Raw genomic sequence first — 20,471 nt, forward strand, 5'->3', positions numbered from 1 at the left:
AGCAGTCTAGGTTTGTGGCCATCACTGCCTCCTGTGGGAAGGAGTTTAACTATCATCATCATCATTTTATTTGTATACTGCCTTTGCACAGTTAAAACTATGTAATTACACAATTACAAAAATGGCCACAAACAATAAATAAAACACAGGGGGGAAAGCACACAGCAAACCCGAAAAATTTCCACATAAATGAAAATAAGATCTAAAAACAAGCCTGCAAAAAATTAATACCAGGAACAGCAACAACCTCTACTAAGCAATACCCCAGCACAAGAGTCTGTTCAGCAGCCTCATATTTTGTAGCTGGGAGTCGTCAGGCAGGGCCCTGGCCCTCCCCCACAGGCCAGGTGGGAAAGACAGGGAGTAGGACTCCCAGCTAAGATAGTCTATGCACTTGGGAGAATTCAGGGCAAACGAAAACAAAGTACTTTTTTACACAGTGCATAGATAAACTCTAAAGGGGGGGGGCAAAGACATGGAGCAGGATAAGGCCTATGTTCCCCCTCCACTGTCAGAGCAGAATGCCCCTGAATACAAGCTGCTGGAAACCGCAGAAGGAGAAAGTGCTGTTGTATTTGGGTACTGCTTGTGGACTTCCTACTGTGGCACCAGGTTTGGTTAATGTGGGAAAAGGGTGCTGAGTTGCCCTGATCCAGCTGAAGATGTCTTCTTATATTCTTACTAGATAAAGTCCATGGCTTTTAATATTTGGATATATGAACCACCTATATTAAACTGCATGTTTGCATTAGGACTGGAGAATACCTTTACTGTCAACATCAGCCAGTAATTCTTGGAGAAAAAGCAAGAGGGAGGAAAACACCAAAGACCACGTGCTTTTTGGGGGGGAGCCTTGTGGTGCTCACCAGAATACCCCAGACGACACTCGCACACGTAGTCGTTGATGCGCTGCACACAGTTCTGGGTTCCTAGCGGGTCACAAGGGTTGGACAGACACTCGTTGACGTCACCCTCACAGCGCTCCCCAACGAAGCCCAGCAGGCAGATGCAGCTGTAGCCCCCTACGCGGTCCACACACCGCCCGTTGTTGAAGCACTTGGGGGCGAAGGTGTTGGGGTCAAAGGGTGGGCTGCAGTCGTCTATGTTGATCTCACAGTGTACTCCTGTGGTGGGGAGAGTGATGGGGAGCAGAAGAAGGTGTGAGCTGGATCCCAAGAGGCCTGCTTACAACTTGGCCTAGCATTGATCCATTTTCTTTACATTTCCTGGAGGCACCCCCCAAAACAAATAAATTGAAAACCTGTATTCCTGTACACACACCAAAACTTTTAACAGTATGCATCTGTAAAACACATTTTAATTAAGTGATCCACAAGTACTGTGTCCAGTTCTGGGCACCACAGTTTAAGAAGTTTATTGATAAGCTGGAATGTGGGCAGAGAAGGTAGACCAGGATGATGAAGGGTTTGGAAAAGCCTTATGAGGGAGTTGGGTATGTTTAGCCTGGAGAAGAGACAATTGAGAGGAGATACAGTAGCCATCCTCAAATACGGAAGATGGAGCCAGCTTGTTTTCTCCTGCAATGGAGGGTAGGAAGCAAACCAAGGCCTTCAAGTTACAAGAAAGGAGATTCCAACTAAACATCAGGAAGAACTTCCTGATGGTAGAATTGGAGAGCTGGAAGGGATCCCAAGAGCCATATACTCTGCAATGCAGGAATATCAACTAAAGCATCCATGACAGATGGCCACTCAACCTCTGCTTAAAACTTCCAATGAAAGAGAGTCCCCCACCTTCCAAGGGAGTCCATTTCACTGTCAATCAGCTCTTAACATCAGAAAACAAGAGCTGTTCCAACTAAAGACAACCAACCAAACCCTGCCCCACCAACTTCTCTCACTACCAAGGAAATACAGAAAGTGAATACCATGGTACCTCTGGATACGAACGGGATCTGTTCCGGATACCTGTTCGCATCCTGAAGCGAATGCAACCCATGTCTGCGCATGCGGTGAAACCCGGAAGTAACGCGTTCCGTTACTTCCGGGTCACCGCAGAGCGCAACCCAAAAGCGCTCAACCTGAAGCATATTTAACCTGAGATATGACTGTAGAGAGAGAACCTACTCAGGTGGCACTGCCACGAAAAGCAAATACACTAAGCAAAAGAAAGCAAGTTTTACCACCCCACCCCCCTCTCCCCCTTCTCTTCCCCATCCTTATACTGTATACAACACACTAAGGCAGCAGTTCTCAACCTGTAGGTCGCCAGATGTTGTTGGGACTACAACTCCCATCATCCCTGAGCTCTGGCCTTGCTAGCTAGGAATGATGGGAGTTGTAGTTCAACAACATCTGGGGCCCACAGGTTGAGAAATGCGGCGAAACCCGGAAGTAACGCGTTCCGTTACTTCCAGGTCACCACGGAGTGCAACCCAAAAGCGCTCAACCTGAAGCATATTTAACCCGAGGTATGACTGTAGAAAGAGAAACTACTCAGGTGGCACTGCCACAAAAAGCAAATACAGTAAGCATACACTAAGCAAAAGAAAGTAAGTTTTACCACCCCCTCCCCCCTCTTTTCTTCCCCATCCTTATACAGTGGTACCTTGGGTTACATACAGTACGCTTCAGGTTAAATACGCTTTAGGTTACAGACTCCGCTAAGCCAGAAATATTACCTTGGGTTAAGAACTTTGATTCAGGATGAGAACAGAAATCGTGCTCCCGCGGCGCGGTGGCAGCAGGAGGCCCCATTAGCTAAAGTGGCGCTTCAGGTTAAGAACAGTTTCAGGTTAAGTACGGACCTCTGGAACGCATTAAGTACTTAACCCAAGGTACCACTGTACTGTATACAACACACTAATGCAGCGGTTCTCAAGCTGTGGGTCCCCAGATTTTGTTGGACTACAACTCCCATCATCCCTGAGCTCTGGCCTTGCTAGCTAGGAATGATGGGAGTTGTAGTTCAACAACATCTGGGGCCCACAGGTTGAGAAATGCGACGAAACCCGGAAGTAACGCGTTCTGTTACTTCCAGGTCACCACGGAGCGCAACCCAAAAGCGCTCAACCTGAAGCATATTTAACCCGAGGTATGACTGTAGAAAGAGAAACTACTCAGGTGGCACTGCCACAAAAAGCAAATACACTAAGCAAAAGTAAGTTTTACTACCCCCTTCCCCCTCCCCCTTCTCTTCCCCATCCTTATACTGTATACAACACACTAAGGCAGAAGTTCTCAACCTGTGGGTCCCCAGATGTTATTGGACTACAACTCCCATCATCCCTGAGCTCTGGCCTTGCTAGCTAGGAATGATGGGAGTTGTAGTTCAACAACATCGGGGACCCACAGGTTGTCTCACAACAAATGTGATTGATCAGTAGAAAGCACAACCTGGAAAAAGAGACAATGCACGTCCTTTTGTAAACCAAGAAAATCTTTAATAAAAATTATTTTTAAAAACGAAAGAAAGTAAAAGCTGGAAAAATGAAAAAATAGTGTGTAGGTTTATCACCCACCTTCTCCCCTCCCTCTGGATATTGTCATACACTGAACATAAACCAAAAGACTTTATAATCTGAACAACAAAAAAGAGACACTGCATGGTTTTTTGTAGTCAATGAAAAACTTTAATAAAAAATATTTTAAAAAGAAAGGAAGTAAGAGCTTTTCAACAGTGGAACTGACTCCAAAGGGTGGTAGATTCTCCTTCCTTGGGAGATTTTCAAGCAAAGTTTGGATGCTTTAGTTGACATTCCTGCATTGCAGGGGGTTGGACTAGATGACCCTCAGGGTCCCTTGTAACTCTTCTATAATTCTAAGTTAGTATACACCTTTGGGACTAATCATTATTTTTCTGTCGAATTAGTGAATGAAATGAAGCTCCACTGTTCTCCTGCAGAGGCATATCTATGCTTTGTTCCTCTTGCCAGCCTTAATTTGTGAACCAATTTTTATTTAAGGGCAATATACTCTTTCAGGTTTGCACATTTTAAGTCCTTCCAGACTGCAGCTATCACTCTGTGTGCAGCTACTAATAGAAATCCAATTAGTGGTTTATTCATCAAGTCCTGATACCCACTTAAACCCATATTCAGTAACGCTGACAACACACCTGAGGGCACCTGCAGATGTAGCCGTGCCATGCCGATGAGTCATTTTACTTATCTCTAATTAAACACTTGTTCTCTAAAAATTTCCACCAGGTACATCCACCAAAAATGCCAACCAATACCCCTGCCTCCACACTCTTGGCAGCACATATGTGAAGCAGCTTTATAAAAACAATTTGTTCCTTCTTTCTCTCAAGACTCTCCCAAATTCATAGCAATGGGCACCATCTTGGGTGGATTCAAAGGCATGGAAGTATTTGTCCAGATGTGCATCACAGGGTTGTTTTGTGAACTGAGGGGAGAGAACTACAAAGGTGGCACTGAGAGTCTTGGAGGAAAGGTGGAATGTTCAACATAGTCATAAATACACAGATAAGACAAACCAGCTGCCAACCCAATGGCATTCCAGTCAGCTTCCTCGAAATAAGGTCCCATGAAAACAGCAAAGGGGAACGCGAGTGGGGAGAAGCAATGTATTTTACTTTCAATCAAGGCAAGACCCTTCCCCTGCAAAAAGTCTTGCTAGAACACTGTGCCCCTTCCCCCGGCAAGTTGCTGAATACCCCTCCCACACCTTCTGAGACGGACACACATACACATACAACACCCCTTTGCAAAAGTGTGTGTAAGTGGAAGCTATTCAGTCAGCTCTATATGCAAAGTCTCCCAACCAGCATTCAACCTGCACTTCATGCTCGACCACTTAACCAAAATCTTAATCCTCAGGGTTTTCAATAAATTTGGGGTTTAAATAGGAACATTAGCAAGCTGCCTTGCACTGAATCAGACCATTGGATCCATCTAACTCAGTACTGTCAACACTGATCAGGAGTAACAATCCAGGATTTCTACCAGGGAAGGATGGGTCTTTCTCCAGCCCTACCTGGAGATTCTGCTGAGCACTGAACCTGGGACCTTCTGCATTCAAAAACAGACACCCACTGAACTGATGACTTTTAAGCCAATACAGAACAGACTGATAGAAATACTGGAGCCCTCCACCCCACCCCATTCAAGTGGGACACCCCTAAAGACTGGGTCTTTCCCTACCTGCCCATGCCCCTGCTTCCACCCAAACCCACATTTACCTTGAGTCCCTCGGGGACAAGAGCACTTGTAGGTGTTGATGAGGTCAATGCAGGTCCCTCCGTTCTGGCAGGGGTGGGAAAGGCACTCGTTGATCTCCTCTGAGCAGTTGATCCCGTGGTAGCCAGCAACACACTACAAGGAAAGGTAGTCCAATATTCCCAAGTTGAAATGAGTTCTAGAGGGGTAGGAGGATTTCCTCCTTCCCACCTTGGAAGGCAGCCCCTCAAAAGGGAGCCCACAATGGAAAATGCCAAAACCAACTTGTAGTATATTTTTAAAAATGCAACCAGATGAAAAATAGACAAACTGTACCGTCCTCAAATCACCCACCCCACCAAAAATGGCTAGTGCCTGAGCTGCTGTAATGTCACAGGAGCTGCAAGCGAACGAGCCGCTGGAGGGTCAGGTTGGCAAGGACAGGCCAAGACTGAACTGTGCAATCTTGCCGCGGGAAGTGGAGAAAAAAATTGGGGGCTGAGACTGGGGTGGGGACTTTGGGTGGGCATGGCATGGTGTGCTGGGAATATTTCTGAAGCTCATGGTCAAACAATTATCAAGGCTGCTTAGACATAATAAAAAATACTTGCATTACTTGGCCTTTCATTAAGAAAAGCCAAAAGATGTTTAGGTGCCCTCCACTCTACAGTAGCATTACGATTTCAGCTAGCTTTGAAGTCCGCAAGGGAAGCGTCCAAATGTTCTATCATGCAAGAGCTTATGAGGCTGCCTCTGTCCACTGAAATGCATTACATTGACTGGGAAATGGAGGCTGGCACAAGCAGGGACAAAGGTGCTGCCTTCTACCCAGCCAGACTGCTGAATCATAGGACTGTAGAGTTGGAAGGGACCCCAAGAATCATCTAGTCCAACCCCATGCAGTGCAGGAATCCCAGCTAAAACATCCCTGACAGGTGGCCCTCCAACCTCTGCTTCTAAGCCTCCAATGAAGGACAGCCCTCCATCTTTTAACTAGCTTTGCCAGACGTGCTGGCAGGGAGTGAACCTGGGATCTTTTGTTGGCATAGGAGATACTCTGCTACCAAGTTACGATGTACCCCTTTCCCTGGAAACTGTGGCTTCTTTGCAGGGTGGCTGTAAACTACCTAGCAATCTGGAAATATCTATGATGGAGGGATGTCCTGTACTTCGTTCTGATGTTCCACCACATCTCAGGACATGTACCCAGCTCTGCTGGCAATGCACAAACCCAGGTAAAGGAGGGTTCACCCTGTGTCCACTGCCCCCCCATGCCACCTCCCTTCTGAGCACCAACCGTACCTCACATGAGTAGCCCCCTAGGTAGTCTGTGCAGGTGGCCCCGTTCTGGCATGGGTTGGGGGAGCACTCATCCACCTGCTCCTCGCAGTAGCTGCCTGTGTAGCCGGCCTGGCACTGGCAAGAGTGGGTGTTGCCCCTGTCCACACAGAGCCCAGAGTTCCTGCATAGGTGTACCACCTCGACGCCTGCAAAGGTATAGGAGGGAGGTCAGGTACAAGTAACAGGTGTGGGGGGGGGGGGAGAACGCCTCCTCAGTGATGTCTACTCCCAGACCATGGAGCACCCTCCCAAGAGAAGCCGGACTGGCTCCTTCCTTGTCATACTTCCACAAGTGAAGACTGTTTTTATTCCAGGAGGCTTTTAGGAAATAACTGTCTTTAAAGAAATGGGTGTTTCTATATGGTGTTCATCATCATTATCATCATTATCATCATCATCATCATCTGTCATGTGCTTCTTTTGGGGGTCCCCCCCCCCGGTTGGGAGTTTAATTTGCTTTTAAACAATTTTTTAAAATATGTTTTTAGCTTTTTGTATTTTATCTGTGTTGTTTAAATTTGTGTAAGCTGGTCCCTAAGAGCTGGAAGAAATCTGTTTATGTATGCAACTACAGCAGCTTGGATTTTGACTCTCTCTCTCTCTCTCTCTCTCTCTCTCTCTGTGTGTGTGTGTATGACATAGCTGTAATATATATATATAAAATATAAACCAATAAGCACCTCACTGCAACAACTATCAAATATTGAACCACTTCAAAACGAAATGCCAAACACCAATCTATGCATCTGGCTGGGGTCAGCCAACCCTCACTGGGTCCTGCCCTGGCAAGAGTCTGCTCCCAGGACAGACCAAAGAGGGAAGACAGAGGAAGGGGAACACAGCAAGCAGGATGGGGCCTTCTTACCTTGCTGCCGTGCAGCCACCTCACAGGAGACATTGGGGACATCGCAGTAGAGTCCAGTCCAGCCACTGGTGCACTCGCAGCGGTACAGGTTGTCTGTCTGCCAGCACTTTCCACCATTCTTGCAGGGTGAGGAATCACACCAACGCACCAGGTTCTAGGGGTGAAAAATCAGAAGGTTTGTGGGTGCAACAGCACCAGTGCCAGGGTAGGGTGGTACAGAGAAGGGGCTTTGTGGGGTCAACCCTGTGCAGCTGGTTGAAGGACACGGCCCTGAAGATGCCAGGGTGGAGAGGAGTCAACAGCCCTTCCAAGTGCCACGTGATTCCAACTCCTGGCAGCCAGCATAGCCATGGATGTTGATGACAGGAGTTGTAGTGCAGCAACACGGTTTCCCATGGCTAAGCAATGTTTTGTTGTGTTAACCATGGTTTGGCTCAGCAAACCACAAATCATCTCACAGACAAGCAAGGCCACAGTTTGTTTCACCATGCTTGGTTTCCCCAGCTGCTCTTGCCATGTGACTTTGGGGTTGTCAAAGAACCAGAGTTAAGCAAGGCTGATGGGGAATGCACAGAATGCTGACCTATTCTCAAGCCAGCAGTGTACCTTGGCTTCACATCATGGTTTGTTGCCAGGTGAAATGAACCACTGTTAAGTCTGCCAGGTGGGGTTCAGACAGTCAAACAAACAAACAAACCATAGGCAAGCTAAACAAACCAAACCATGAGTTTGTGCCGGGTGCGAACCAGGGCTGCTGCCTCTCTGCTCTGACCTCAACACTTCAGCCATTTGCTCCTCACTCTGTGAGACCACCCACCCCAAGCCCCCAGTGAAACAACAGAAGCAAATGAACTGGGAAAGGCAAGTCCCACTCAAGGTCAGGCTCTGCAGGCAGAACTGGTTCGGCATCCAGTGGGGTCTTGGCCCCCTTACCTGACAACTGAGGCCAGTGTAGCCCTGAGGACAAGTGCACTTGTAGGTCCCGTAGCTATCCTGGCAGGTGCCGCCATTCAGGCAGGGTTTGGAGTCACACTCGTTGATGTCGTGCTCGCAGTAGATTCCCGTGAAGCCAGGTGGACAGACACAGGTGAAGGTGTTGATGCCGTCCACACATGTGCCCCCATTGAAGCAGGAGCTGAGGGGCAGAAGGAAACTGGCTGTGCCATCAAAGCTCTCCGTTGGAAGCTGCCTTATAGCAAAAGCCAGAATGCTGGGTCCGTCTAGTACAGTACAGAGTACACTGACCACCATCAGCAATGGCTCTCCAGGGTTTCAAACAGGGAGTTTTACCCAGCCTTACAGAGTTGCCATTGGGGATTGAACCCAAGACTCTTTCCATGCAGAGTGTGTGCTCTACCACTGAGCCTTTCCCCAAAATGTAAAATAGTATTCTAGATCTCATGATTTTGAATGGAGGGCTGAATTACATAGGAAGCTACTTATACCTAGTCAGACCATGGGGTTCACTTGGCTCAGTAGTGTCTACACTGACTGGCAGCACAGTAGTGTCCAGGGTTTCAGACATATCGAGTTTTTAGGGGAGGAGTGAAAAATGGCATTTTGGGTGCTTCTATGCTTAGTTGAGATTCCTGTATTGCAGGGGGTTGGACCAGATGACCATCAGGGTGCCTTCAACTCTAGTTTTATGATTCTACAGCTGCAAAGTTAGTCCACAGCCAATGTCTGCTGAAATCTCAGAAGCCAGAGAGGGCAACAAAGCAAGATCCAGTATGGCATAGTGCTTAGAGTGCTGGACTCAGACCTGAGAGACCAGGGTTCCAATGCCCGCCCCACTTGGCCATGAAGCTCACTGGGTGATCTTTCTCTCAGCTTTCTCTCAGCTCTAACCTATCTCACAAGGTTGTTGGGGAAGGTAAAATGGGCTGAAGGATTACCACGTACCCCAACTTTAGCTCCTTGGAGGAAAGGTGGGATATAAATGCAGTAAGATAAATGAAAGTAAATTAATGTTAAGGAAGACCTGTGCCATGTTTGTCTTCCTGCAGGAGAACTTGCAAAGCTACACTTGTAGCAAGTGCAAACTGCTTGGCTTGCTGGAAGAGAAGGTACAACAACCTGAGGTCCAAATAGTCAACACTTCGAGGTATAGGGCAAGATGCAGACTTCCGCGATAGAGCTGAGTGGACTGTGACAGAACAGCAACACAGGCGCCCCAAGGGAGGAGGAAGATTGCTCATGGCAAGAGACCAACCCCTGGAGGAACGTGACGCACACAAGTAGGACTGTCAGGAACCATGCTGTGTCATTAGAACTGCGAAATCGGTTCCATGCTCTCACCTAGGACACTGATTCTGGGGCAGAAGAGTTAGGACAGCAGTTACGGAACTCAGAATACACCAAGGTAGCTGTGAAAGGTACAGGGCACATAATGATTCCCGTCACCCCCTTTGGAGGAACAGACAGGAGGAGATGGACTTGGGAGTTTTTTCCCCCCATTCTTGATCTAACCCTTTCAGATCCAAGGCTACTGATCATGAATGAGTATGCTGATAATCCACCTGCTACCTTCCAAGGAAATGATCTCAGGAGAAAAGGAATTGCAGTCTGGAGAAGGCAAGTTGAGAGGAGGAGGAGGAAGTACTAGAACCATAAGGTTCCTGCCTTTGTAACCTATTCTAGTAATATCCAGATCAGCTTGAAGAGACGAGAGGAGAAGACTCAAGAACAGCAGCTGCAGACCTTAGAACACTCCAAGGCGATTTTGGAAAGCACAGTGTACAGAACGATTCCTGCCACTCCCCAGAGGAGGAAGAGACTGTTGGTGGTAGTAAGCGGCAAGAGGCAATAGTTTTTGGAGGAAACAGGATGTCCCAAGAGGTGTCTTCCAGGTGCAAAGATTCGCAATGTGACAGAGAACTTGCCATGTCTTATAAAGCCCGCTGACCACAACTTCAACATATAGCAAGGGACTATGAGACTGGGCAGGAAGCTGAAGAGCCTTGGTGCACAGGTTGTCTTTTCATCACTTCTTCCTGTTGAAAATCATGGCCCAGGAAAAGAGTAAAATACTGGAAGTAAACCACTGGCTGTACAGGTGGTGTCATCAGGAAGGGTTTGGCTTCTTGGATCACCATCTCCACTTCTTTGAGGAAGGACTTCTGGGTTGTACCTCACAGCAGCTGGCAAAAATGTGTTTGATAAGAGTCTAGCATACCTGATCAGGAGATCTTTCAACTAGATTCTGAGCGGGAGGGCAGACAGCATTACAGGTGGCAGAAGAACACCTGGTACTGGGGATAGTAGCTTCATTGGTGCACAAGAAATTGAGGTGGTGCTTGCCCTGCTAAAGGGCAAAGTACTAGAGGAAGGAAGCAACTGGAGGGAATGATTCATGGTTCCAGTTGTCTCTGCACAAATGCAGAGCATGGGAAACCAACAAGACGAATTGGAGCTTTTAATGCAGGATGGCAAATATGACCTGGGAAGCATTACTGAAACCTGGTGGGATGAGACTCATGACTGAAATGCAGGAATTGAGGGGCATAAACTGTTCAAAAGGAATAGACCAAACAGGAAGGGAGGAGGAGTAGCATTATATGTAAAGGATGTCCAAACTTGTGAATAAATCAATGACCTGAAGCATGGAAAGCATATTGAGAGTATACGGGTAAAAACTGTAGGAGAGAGAAACAATACTGATCTTACTATGGGGGCTTTCTATAGACCACCAGGTCAGACTGAAGACTTGGATGGTGCCTTCCTAGAGCAGATTACTAAACATTCAAAAAGGGGAGATAAAGTAGTAATGGGAGACTTTAAGTACCCCATATCTGTTGGAACTCAAACAATGCCAGGAATGTAAGGTCCAACAAATTCCTCCACTGCATTGCTGACAATTTCATTTCCAAGAAGGTGGCAGAAGTAACAAGTGCATCATCTATCTTGGACCTGGTCCTCACCAACAGGGAGGAACTGATCAAAGAAGTGGAAACATTTGGAAACTTGAGAGAAAGTAATAGTGTCCTTCTGGGTTTCATGATACAGAGGCAAGGGAAAGCTGAGTATAGTGAGACAGGCACTCTGGACTTTAAGAAGGCTGATTTCAAAAAGTTTAAGGAGCTCCTGGGTGAGATCCCATGCTCAGAAATACTCAAAGAGAAGGGAGTCCAAGATGGGTGGGAGTTTATTAAATGAAATATTGAAGATCCAAATGCAGAAAATTCAAACAAGAAAGAAAAGTTGGAAGTATCTAAAGAAACACTGGTGTGGCTGCATAAGGAGCTTACAGGTGAGCTGAGATTTAAGAAGGGCATGTATCAGAAATGGAAGAAAGAGGAAATCACAAAGGAAGAGTGTACACAAGTAGCCAACAGTTGCAGAATGAATGGCAGGTTCTGCACTTAGGCAGGAAGAACTAGCTGCACAAAGAGAAGATAGGGAACACCTGGCTTACTAGTAGTACATGTGAAATGGGTCTATGGGTCTTGGTGGACCACAAGCTGAACTTGAGTCAACACTGTGATGCAGCAGCAGAAAAAGCTAATGCTATTCTAGGCTGCATCAACAGAAGTATAGTCTCCAGATCAAGGGAAGTAACAGCCCCGGAAGCCAACCAGGCAGTCACAGAAAAAGACATTGCCTTTTTTTATTCTGCCTTGATCAGACTACATCTGGAATACTGTGTCCAGTTTTGGGTGCCACAATTTAAGAAGAATGTTGACAAACTGCAGCATGTGCAGAGGAGATTATAAAGGTTCTGCAATCAAAGCCTTATGAGGAACAGTTGAAGTAGCTGGATATGTTTAGCCTGGGAAAGAGGAGACTGAGAGGGGATATGATAGCTATCTTCAAATATATAAATGGCTGTCACATGGAAGATGCAGCAAGCTTGTTTTCTCTTGCTCTGGAGGGCAAGACTCGAACCAATGGCTTCAAGCTACAAGAAAGGAGATTAAGGAAGAACTTACAGTAAGAGCTGTTTGACATTGGAACGGACTCCCTTGGGAGGTTGTGGACTCTCTTTCATTAGAGGTTTTTAATCAGAGTGTGGATTGCCATCTGTCATGGATGCTTTAGTTGAGATTCCGGCAAAGCAGGGGGTTGGACTAGATGACCCATGGGGTTCCTTCCGACTTTATGATTCTAAGGCCATTTGATTAGGGTCCAGAGCCCTCTTGCCCATCACCAGAATAGACTGTGCAAAATAAAAATTTGCAAGTGATGGGTGTGATTTATACCAACACTGCGGTGTGCAGAATGTTGGTTCTCTTGAGATGAACCACCCCCACTCACACACAGGAGCATGACTATAGCCAAGCACATTGTTTTTTTAAAAAATGACTTCCAACGTTATTTCTGGCTCCTGAATTACCTTTCTGTGCAGTCGGGGGTGTTATGCTCGCAGTGGATCCCGCTAAAGCCAGAAGGGCAAGTACAGGTGTAGCTGTTGACACAGTCCGTGCAGTTGGCGCCATTCTTGCAAGGGTTGCTGGCACACTCGTCAATGTCCTCCTCACACTTGGGGCCCCGGAAGCCAGCGAGGCAGTCACAGAAAAAGGCATTGATGCCATCGGAGCAGGACCCGCCGTTGTGGCAAGGATCTAGAGGTAGTGGGGAAAGGGGCAGCGATGGACTCTCATTCCATGGGGCTGATGGTTTTTTTAATTATTTTTTTGAGGCTGCCTTGGCCTCTGCAAAACTTCCCACATTCTTTCCTAAACCTTCTGTGTGAACTGAACGCACAATTCACCCCAGCCTTTGATAACTCAGTGCCCTGCTATTTGTTTATCTAGTTAATAATAAACAAAATAAATCAAAGATAAAGCTTACAGAAACACTGCTGCAGATGGCTGCAAACTGTACACAGCTGAACATTATCACTGAACAGTCTTCCAAAACATTACAGAAAATGCCCATTTTCCCATGAAACCTGTTTTCCTGCTTTAGATGTAGCCTTTTGTAGTAAGTTAGCATATCATAGTTACTGCAGAGCAAATGTTCTCAGCTCTTTCAGACATAGCAGGAGATAGGCTTCTCCAACCCCCAACCCGAATTTTAAGCTATTACAATCTTAGTTAAAAGTTAAAAGATTAAACACTATTTCTTGATCATTTTCCAGAAGAACATCTTTTACATTAACCAAGCAGAAATATTTTATGTTCGAAGGGTATATGATATCCTCACATAGCAGAGATCTTATTAGCCTGAATGAGTTTCCAGAATATTTATGTTTGAGAACAATTCCAATATGTCAATGAATTTTCACAAGACCTTCCTTTCCTCATGTTAAGAACACCAGAAGAGCATGCAGGATCAGGCCAAATGACCCATCAAGTCCAGCATCCTGTTCTTTTCTGTTCCAATCAATCCTTCTTCCCAGGAAGCTCTGGGAAATTGGAACTCTGGGAAGGAACAGAGGGGTCCTCTTAACAACTCTCAGCACTCTTTTATAAACTACAGCTCCCTGGATTCTTTGGGGGAAATCTTGACTGTTTAAAGTGATGTGCAGCAGTGCTTTCAATATATGGTGCAGATGGGGTCCAGGTCTCCTAAGGCAACCCACTCCCCAGCCTCCTTGAGGCTCTTACTAGGCTGGCAGTCATCGACGTCCGTTTCGCAGGTGTTGCCTGTGAACCCAGGTTTGCAGACACACCAGTAGCTACCATTCGTATTCTGACATGCGGCACCATTCCGACAAGGACTCTTCACGCACTCGTTGATGTCGATCTCACAGGTTTGCCCTGAGAAGGCAATTTGAATGGATATTTATTTTTTACATATTTCATAAAATTTATAGAGTTTGATTGCTAAAAAAATAAATATCTCAAATGAGGCTTATGAAGATTAAACAATAAAATTGCCACTAAGAAAATTAGCGATATTTTAAGACATACAAAAATTGAAAACAACAATAGATTAAAAACAGATTAAAACTTGGCAGAAATGACTGGCAGAATTCGTGACCAGGGAGAAGAGTCGGTGGAGGAAGACTGGAAGAAATTTAAAGACTACTTGCAGAAGCACTGTAAAATTAAGGAATGTTAAAATGATGTCTGAATGAAAAGAAGTGGTACTGGTAAAAAGATTTTTAAGAAAATGTAAATGGGGATTGATAAAGGATAAATGCTAGAGGGCAAGGATTTGCTGAATTTAATATTTGAACTAGAATACAAAATGGGAGGTGTGAGGAGGTCAAGAAACTAGTGAATGAAGTATAAGAGATGAAAATATTAACCTATTTTCTGTTTTGTTTTTTGGTTGTTCTTTTCTTCCTTTCTTTTTTTCCTTTTTTCCTTTTGCTAATTGTTTCTTACTGTGTATTTTTTATATGTTTTGGTCTTGTATGTTTTTATTCTTGAAGTTTTTCTTACGTTTAAATTTTGAAACTTTTTATTGTTTGTGAAACTTTAATAAATTATTTAAAAAAAATAAAAAATAAAAACAGATTAAAACTTGTACCGACTTCCTAAATATCTGGACAGGCTGGTCTAAACAAAATGGTTTTGGCAGGTAGTAAAGGAAGGAAAGTGCCTGCCTGACATCAATAGGCAAGGAGTTCCAAAATGTAGGTGCCGCCATATTGAAAGATGGCAGCTCTTACAAATTTGGAAAGGGTATTATGTGGCAACTGTGCCAGTTCTGCTGATCGAAGCACCATAAACTAAGAAAGAAATCTTTGTCACTCATCACAATATAGGTGCCTTTCTGAGATACTGAATGAAGCTTAAGATTAATAGAGTACAAATTTAATAAACAAAACAATCAAGGGGATGGAGCGGCTCCTCTATTAAGAAAGCTTGCAGCATGTGGGGCTTTTTAGTTTGCAAAAAAAAAGGCAAGGAAGAGGTGACATGACAGAAGTTTATCAAATGAAGAAAGTGGGCAGAGAAAAGCTTTTCTCCTTTTCTCAGGACACTAGAACTCATGGATATCCAATGAAGCTGAGTGTTTGAATATTCAGGATGGATAAAAGAAAGCCTTTCTTCGCGCAGTGTATAGTTTAAACTGTGGCACTCACTCAAACAGGAAGCAATAATGGCCACCAACCTAAAATGGCTTTAAAAGAGGATTGGACAAATTCATGGAGAAGGCCATCAATGGCTGCTAGCCACAATGCCTGTGCTCTTCCTCCATAGATGGAGGCAGCAATGCTACCAAATATTAGTTGCTGGAATACAGTGGTGCCTCACAAGACGAAACTAATCCGTTCCGCGAGTCTCTTCGTCTTGCGGTTTTTTCGTCTTGCGAAGCACGGCTATTAGCGGCTTAGTGGCTATTAGCGGCTTAGCGGCTATTAACGGCTTAGCGGCTATTAATGGCTTAGCGGCTTAAAGAAAAAGGAAACAAACTCGCAAGAACTCGCAAGACGTTTCGTCTTGCGAAGCAAGCCCATAGGGAAATTCATCTTGCGGAATGACTCAAAAAACGGAAAACTCTTTCGTCTAGCGAGTTTTTCATCTTACGAGGCATTCATCTTGCGGGGCACCACTGTATTAGTTGCTGGAAAGAGTTTGCACCAGGCGTCCTATTGGGAAGACCCAGTTCTCTGAGTGCATGTTCTGGAAGTTGGGCAATAGGGGCAGTACAGGATTCCTTTTGGTGTACCGACCTCACCGCTGCACCAAGGATTCCCTGCCTGAGCTGCTTCAGGTCATGGCGGATGTTCTCCTGGAGACACCTAGTTTGGTTGTCCTAGGGGATTTTAACATCCATGCCGACACAACCTTACAAGGGGCCACTCAGGACTTCATGGAAAGCATGGCGTCCATGGGACTGTCCCTGAATAAGTCTGGCCCAACTCATATCCGCAGACATGCCTTGGACCTGGTGTTCACCTCTATGGATGTTGGTGATCTGACACTAGCTAAAAGTGAAACTAAATAAGTGCCATGGTCAGATCACTTCCTGATGCAACTGGACTTCTCTGCGACCCTCCCCCTCCGTAGGGAGGTGGGACTGATTCGGATGGTCCGCCCCCGCCACTTAATGGATCAAAATGGTTTCCAGAGAGTGGTAGGGGATGCTTTATCCATGTTGATGGCCTTTCAGCTGATTCCCTGGTGGCCTGTTGGAATGTGGAGTTAACCAGGGCTACTGACTGTTTGGCTCCGAAGCACCCTATCTGATTGCATGGAGCCCGGACAGCCCCATGGTTTTCCACGGATCTGAGGGCAATGAAACAATCACTGAGACGGCTAGAGTGCTGGTGGTGGATAACTCATTATGAAGCTGACCGGACATGGGTTAGAGCTCAATGTCGAGCCTACCAAGTGGCGGAAGCAACGGCAAAGAATTCTTTCTTCACCGCCTCTATTGCATCTGCAGAAAACAGCAGGAAGCGCCTTCAGGTAGTTTGCAATTTAGTGGAAACACCTGCTCCATCGGGGCCCAGAACGGGCCACATGATCTCCTGCAATGATTTTGCAAAGTTTTTTGCAGATAAAGTCGCTCAGATTTGGGAAGAGGTAGACTCCACCATGGGAGCAGGGCCAGGGCGGGAGAGTGCTAGACCCTGTCTAGTCAAGTTGAGTGGAATCAATTCCAATCTGTTATCTCAGAGGATGTGGACAGGCTGCTTGGACAAATGAAACCAACCACCTGTCTACTTGATCCTTGCCCATCCTGGCTTATAAAAGCTAGCCGGGAAGGGCTGGGCAATGGGCTCTGTGGGGCAGTGAATGCTTCTCTCTGTGAGGGAGCCTTCCCAGACCTGCTGAAAGAGGTGGTATCAAACCACTTCTTAAAAAACCATCTTTAGATGCTGCCAATATAGCCAACTATCGCCCAGTCTCAAATCTTCCATTCTTGGGCTAGGTGATTGAGCGTGTGGTTGCTGAACAACTCCAGGCACACCTGGAAGAAGCGGACCATTTGGATCCCTTCCAGTCGGGATTCAGGCCTCATTATAGGACTGAAACTGCCTTGGTCTCACTGGTCGATGATCTCCTGCGGGCTAGGGACAAAGGTGAGAGCTGTTTCCTAATTCTGCTGGATCTCTCAGCGGCTTTTGACACCATCGACCATAACATCCTTCTGGACCATCTAGAGGGGCTGGGAGCTGGGGGCACTGTTATACACAGGGGACACTGTTCAGAAAGTGGTTGTTGTGGTGGTGAGTGTTCAGACCCTGGGCTCTCACTTGTGGGGTGCCTCAGGGTTCTGTCCTCTCTCCCATGCTTTTCAACATCTACATGCAGCCACTGGGAGAGACCATCAGGGGGTTGGGCTGGGTGTTCATCAGTATGTGAATGATACCCAGCTCTACCTCTCTTTCAAATCAGAACTAGTGAAGGCGGTGAAGGTCCTGTGTGAGTGTCTGGAGGCAGCTGGAGGATGGATGGTGGCTAACAGATTGAGGTTGAATCCTGACAAGACAGAAGTACTGTTTTGGGGGGCAGGAGGCGGGCAGGTGTGGAGGACACCCTGGTCCTGAATGGGGTAACTGTGCCCCTGAAGGACCAGGTGCGCAGCCTGGGAGTCATTCTGGACTCAGCTGTCCATGGAGGCGCAGGTCAATTCTGTGTCCAGGGCAGCTGTTTATCAGCTCCATTTGGTACGCAGGCTGAGACCCTACCTGCCCGCAGACTGTCTCACCAGAGTGGTGAATGCTCTAGTTATCTCTCACTTGGACTACTGCAATGCGCTCTATGTGGGGCAATCTTTGAAGGTGACCCGGAAACTACAACTAATCCAGAATGCGGCAGCTAGACTGGTGACTGGGAGCGGCCACCGAGACCATGTAACACCGGTCTTGAAAGACCTACACTGGCCCCCATTACGTTTCCGAGCACAATTCAAAGTGTTGGTGCTGACCTTTAAAGCCCTAAATGGCCTCGGTCTAGTATACTTGAAGGAGCATCTCCACCTCCATCCTTCTGCCCGAACACTGAGGTCCTGTGCAGAGGGCCTTCTTGATAGTGGCATGCGCCCTGTGGAACGCCCTCCCACCAGATGTCAAAGAGAAAAACAACTACCAGACTTTTAGAAGACACCTGAAGGCAGCCCTGTTTAGGAGCGCTTTTAATGTTTAATGCCGCCCAAAGTGACTGGAGAAACCTAGCCAGATGGGCGGGGTATAACTAATAAATAATAATAATAATAATAATAATAATAATAATAATAATAATAATAATTATTATTATTGTTGTTGTTGTTGTTGTTATTGTTATTGTTATTGTTATTATTATTATTCCTGCTGTTGCACTCATGTCCTGCTTGTGGGCTTCCCATTTGACCATCAGGTTGGCCCCTGTGGCAACAGAAAGCTGGGCCAATGGCCTGACCAAACAGGCTCTTCTTATGTTCTTAATATCTGCCTGGTGCAGACATAGCACAGGCTCCCTAGTGCTAACCATGGTTTGTGATGTGATGGTAAACCACGGCTGAAAAAAATCATTAGAAGAAACAGGTGCTGGAAAGGGGAGAGAGGAAGTGTACCCCTTTAAGACAGACTTTCAGGCTGAGGTTCCTGCCTGTCCTGGGGCTGTCTAGGGATTCCAAATGAATGCCTGTCATTTTGGGATCAGCTCACTGACAACATGCAAAACAATTGAGGCTAGTGCCAAATACAATCATTGATGTCCTTGGAGAAGAGAAGAGAAGAGAAGAGAAGAGAAGAGAAGAGGAGTGGCTCTTTGTAAATGAGCCCAGAAAGGCACCAGCAACAAGAAAGGAGGGATAGAGAGCAAAGGGAGAAGGTTAACAGCTAACCACAGAGCAAGGGGCTGCAGGAAGGCAGGTGCATCCTAGGCGAACCAAGACCTATTTAGCGGTTGTCGCTTCAGGCAATAAATCAAGTAACCTGCCACTAGAGAGAGAGAGAGAGAGTGAGGGAGGTGGGTTTTTTTTTGGGGGGGGGCTATCTGGGGCCTGTTCAGGGTATCTTTATTATTTAGAGCTGAGATGCAATACTCTCTTTTTCTCAATCTCAGTGCTGAGGGAGTTGGGTGGGGGAAGAGAGGGAAATTAACAATATCTGAGACCTGGGAGACTCTCAAAAGGTTATTTTACCACCTGCACACCGCAGAACATAATTTGCATTGGTCCAAGTTTTAAAAATAAAATAAAACCAACAATATGGTTGCATCTAACAGTAGTCTTACTCAAGAGTATATCCCCTAAAGTTAATGAACACAGATGTTATTTTAATCTTATTTATTTATTACATATGTATCCCACCTTTTCCTCCCAAGGAGCTCAAGGTGGTGTACATGGTTTTCCTCCTACCCCGTTTCATCCTCAGAACAACCCTGTGGGGTAGGCTATGCTAAAAGGCAGTGACAGGCCCCACATCATGACTAACTTAGGTCTACTGATTTCAGCATGTCTACTCTGAGGACTTACTTGGACACACCCAATAGTTTATAAGAAATAGAAGGCTCAGTCTATTAAGTCTGAATGTTCTGGCTGCAGCATCCAGCCAAAATCCAGCCACACAGTGGCCAACCAGATGTCCATCATGAAAAACCCACCAGCAGGATTTGAGCACAACAGCAACTCCCACTACCTCTGGTTTCCAGCTTCTGGTGTCCAGAAGCATTGCTGCCTCCAACCACTGAGGCAAAGCATAGCCATTGCGGCTAGCAGCCTTAGATAGTCTTCTCCTCCACTGATTTGTCTAATCCACATTTAAAGCCATTCACAAGAGATCTGCCGGATTGGGCCAAAAGGGGCCTGTCTAGCTCAGCATCCTGTCCTCACAGCTGCTAACCAAATGCCCCAATGAGAAGCCCACAAGCAGCGCCTGAGCGTCACAGCAGCAACTCTCCCCACTTGTGATTCCCAGCAACTTCAGAGGCATTTACTTCCTCCAACAGTGGAGGCAGTTACATAGCCATTGTGACTGGCAGTCACTGGCATCCTGCTCCTCCTCCATGAATTCACCGAACCCCTTTCTAAAGCTGTCTGAACTGGAGGTCATCCCTATATTCTGTTGCAGTGAATGAAGCAGGCACCATCACCACCACCGCATACGTGCATGTGGGCACCTCTGGAGACCATGGAATGGGAACCAAACCCTTACCTTGCCACCCTGGAGGGCAGGCACAAGAGAAGCTCTCAAAGTCTTCAGATTCTCTGCACTTGCCACCGTTCTTGCAGGGACCGTCTGCACATGGAGCCAGGACATCCCGACAGGTCGGCCCTGGAGTGTAAATACATCAAAGT

General features: G+C 46.3%; 1 protein-coding gene across 2 annotated transcripts in view; it reads right to left on the reverse strand.

Moving 5' to 3' along the window:
- NOTCH1 (notch receptor 1) overlaps positions 1-20,471 on the reverse strand; it is a 97,024-nt gene that overhangs the window by 13,081 nt on the left and 63,472 nt on the right. For both annotated transcript variants that reach the window (XM_082208682.1, XM_082208683.1), the window contains 8 exons: positions 20,329-20,448; positions 13,895-14,047; positions 12,679-12,907; positions 8,280-8,481; positions 7,347-7,500; positions 6,443-6,627; positions 5,164-5,296; positions 867-1,124 (listed from right to left, as the gene is read on the reverse strand). In XM_082208682.1, coding sequence (XP_082064808.1) covers positions 867-1,124; positions 5,164-5,296; positions 6,443-6,627; positions 7,347-7,500; positions 8,280-8,481; positions 12,679-12,907; positions 13,895-14,047; positions 20,329-20,448 — 1,434 coding nt within the window. The remainder of the gene's footprint in view (positions 1-866; positions 1,125-5,163; positions 5,297-6,442; positions 6,628-7,346; positions 7,501-8,279; positions 8,482-12,678; positions 12,908-13,894; positions 14,048-20,328; positions 20,449-20,471) is intronic.

This window comes from Podarcis vaucheri, assembly GCF_965113315.1.
Source record: "Podarcis vaucheri genome assembly, chromosome: Z".
In the NCBI taxonomy this organism is placed as follows: Eukaryota; Metazoa; Chordata; class Lepidosauria; order Squamata; family Lacertidae; genus Podarcis; species Podarcis vaucheri.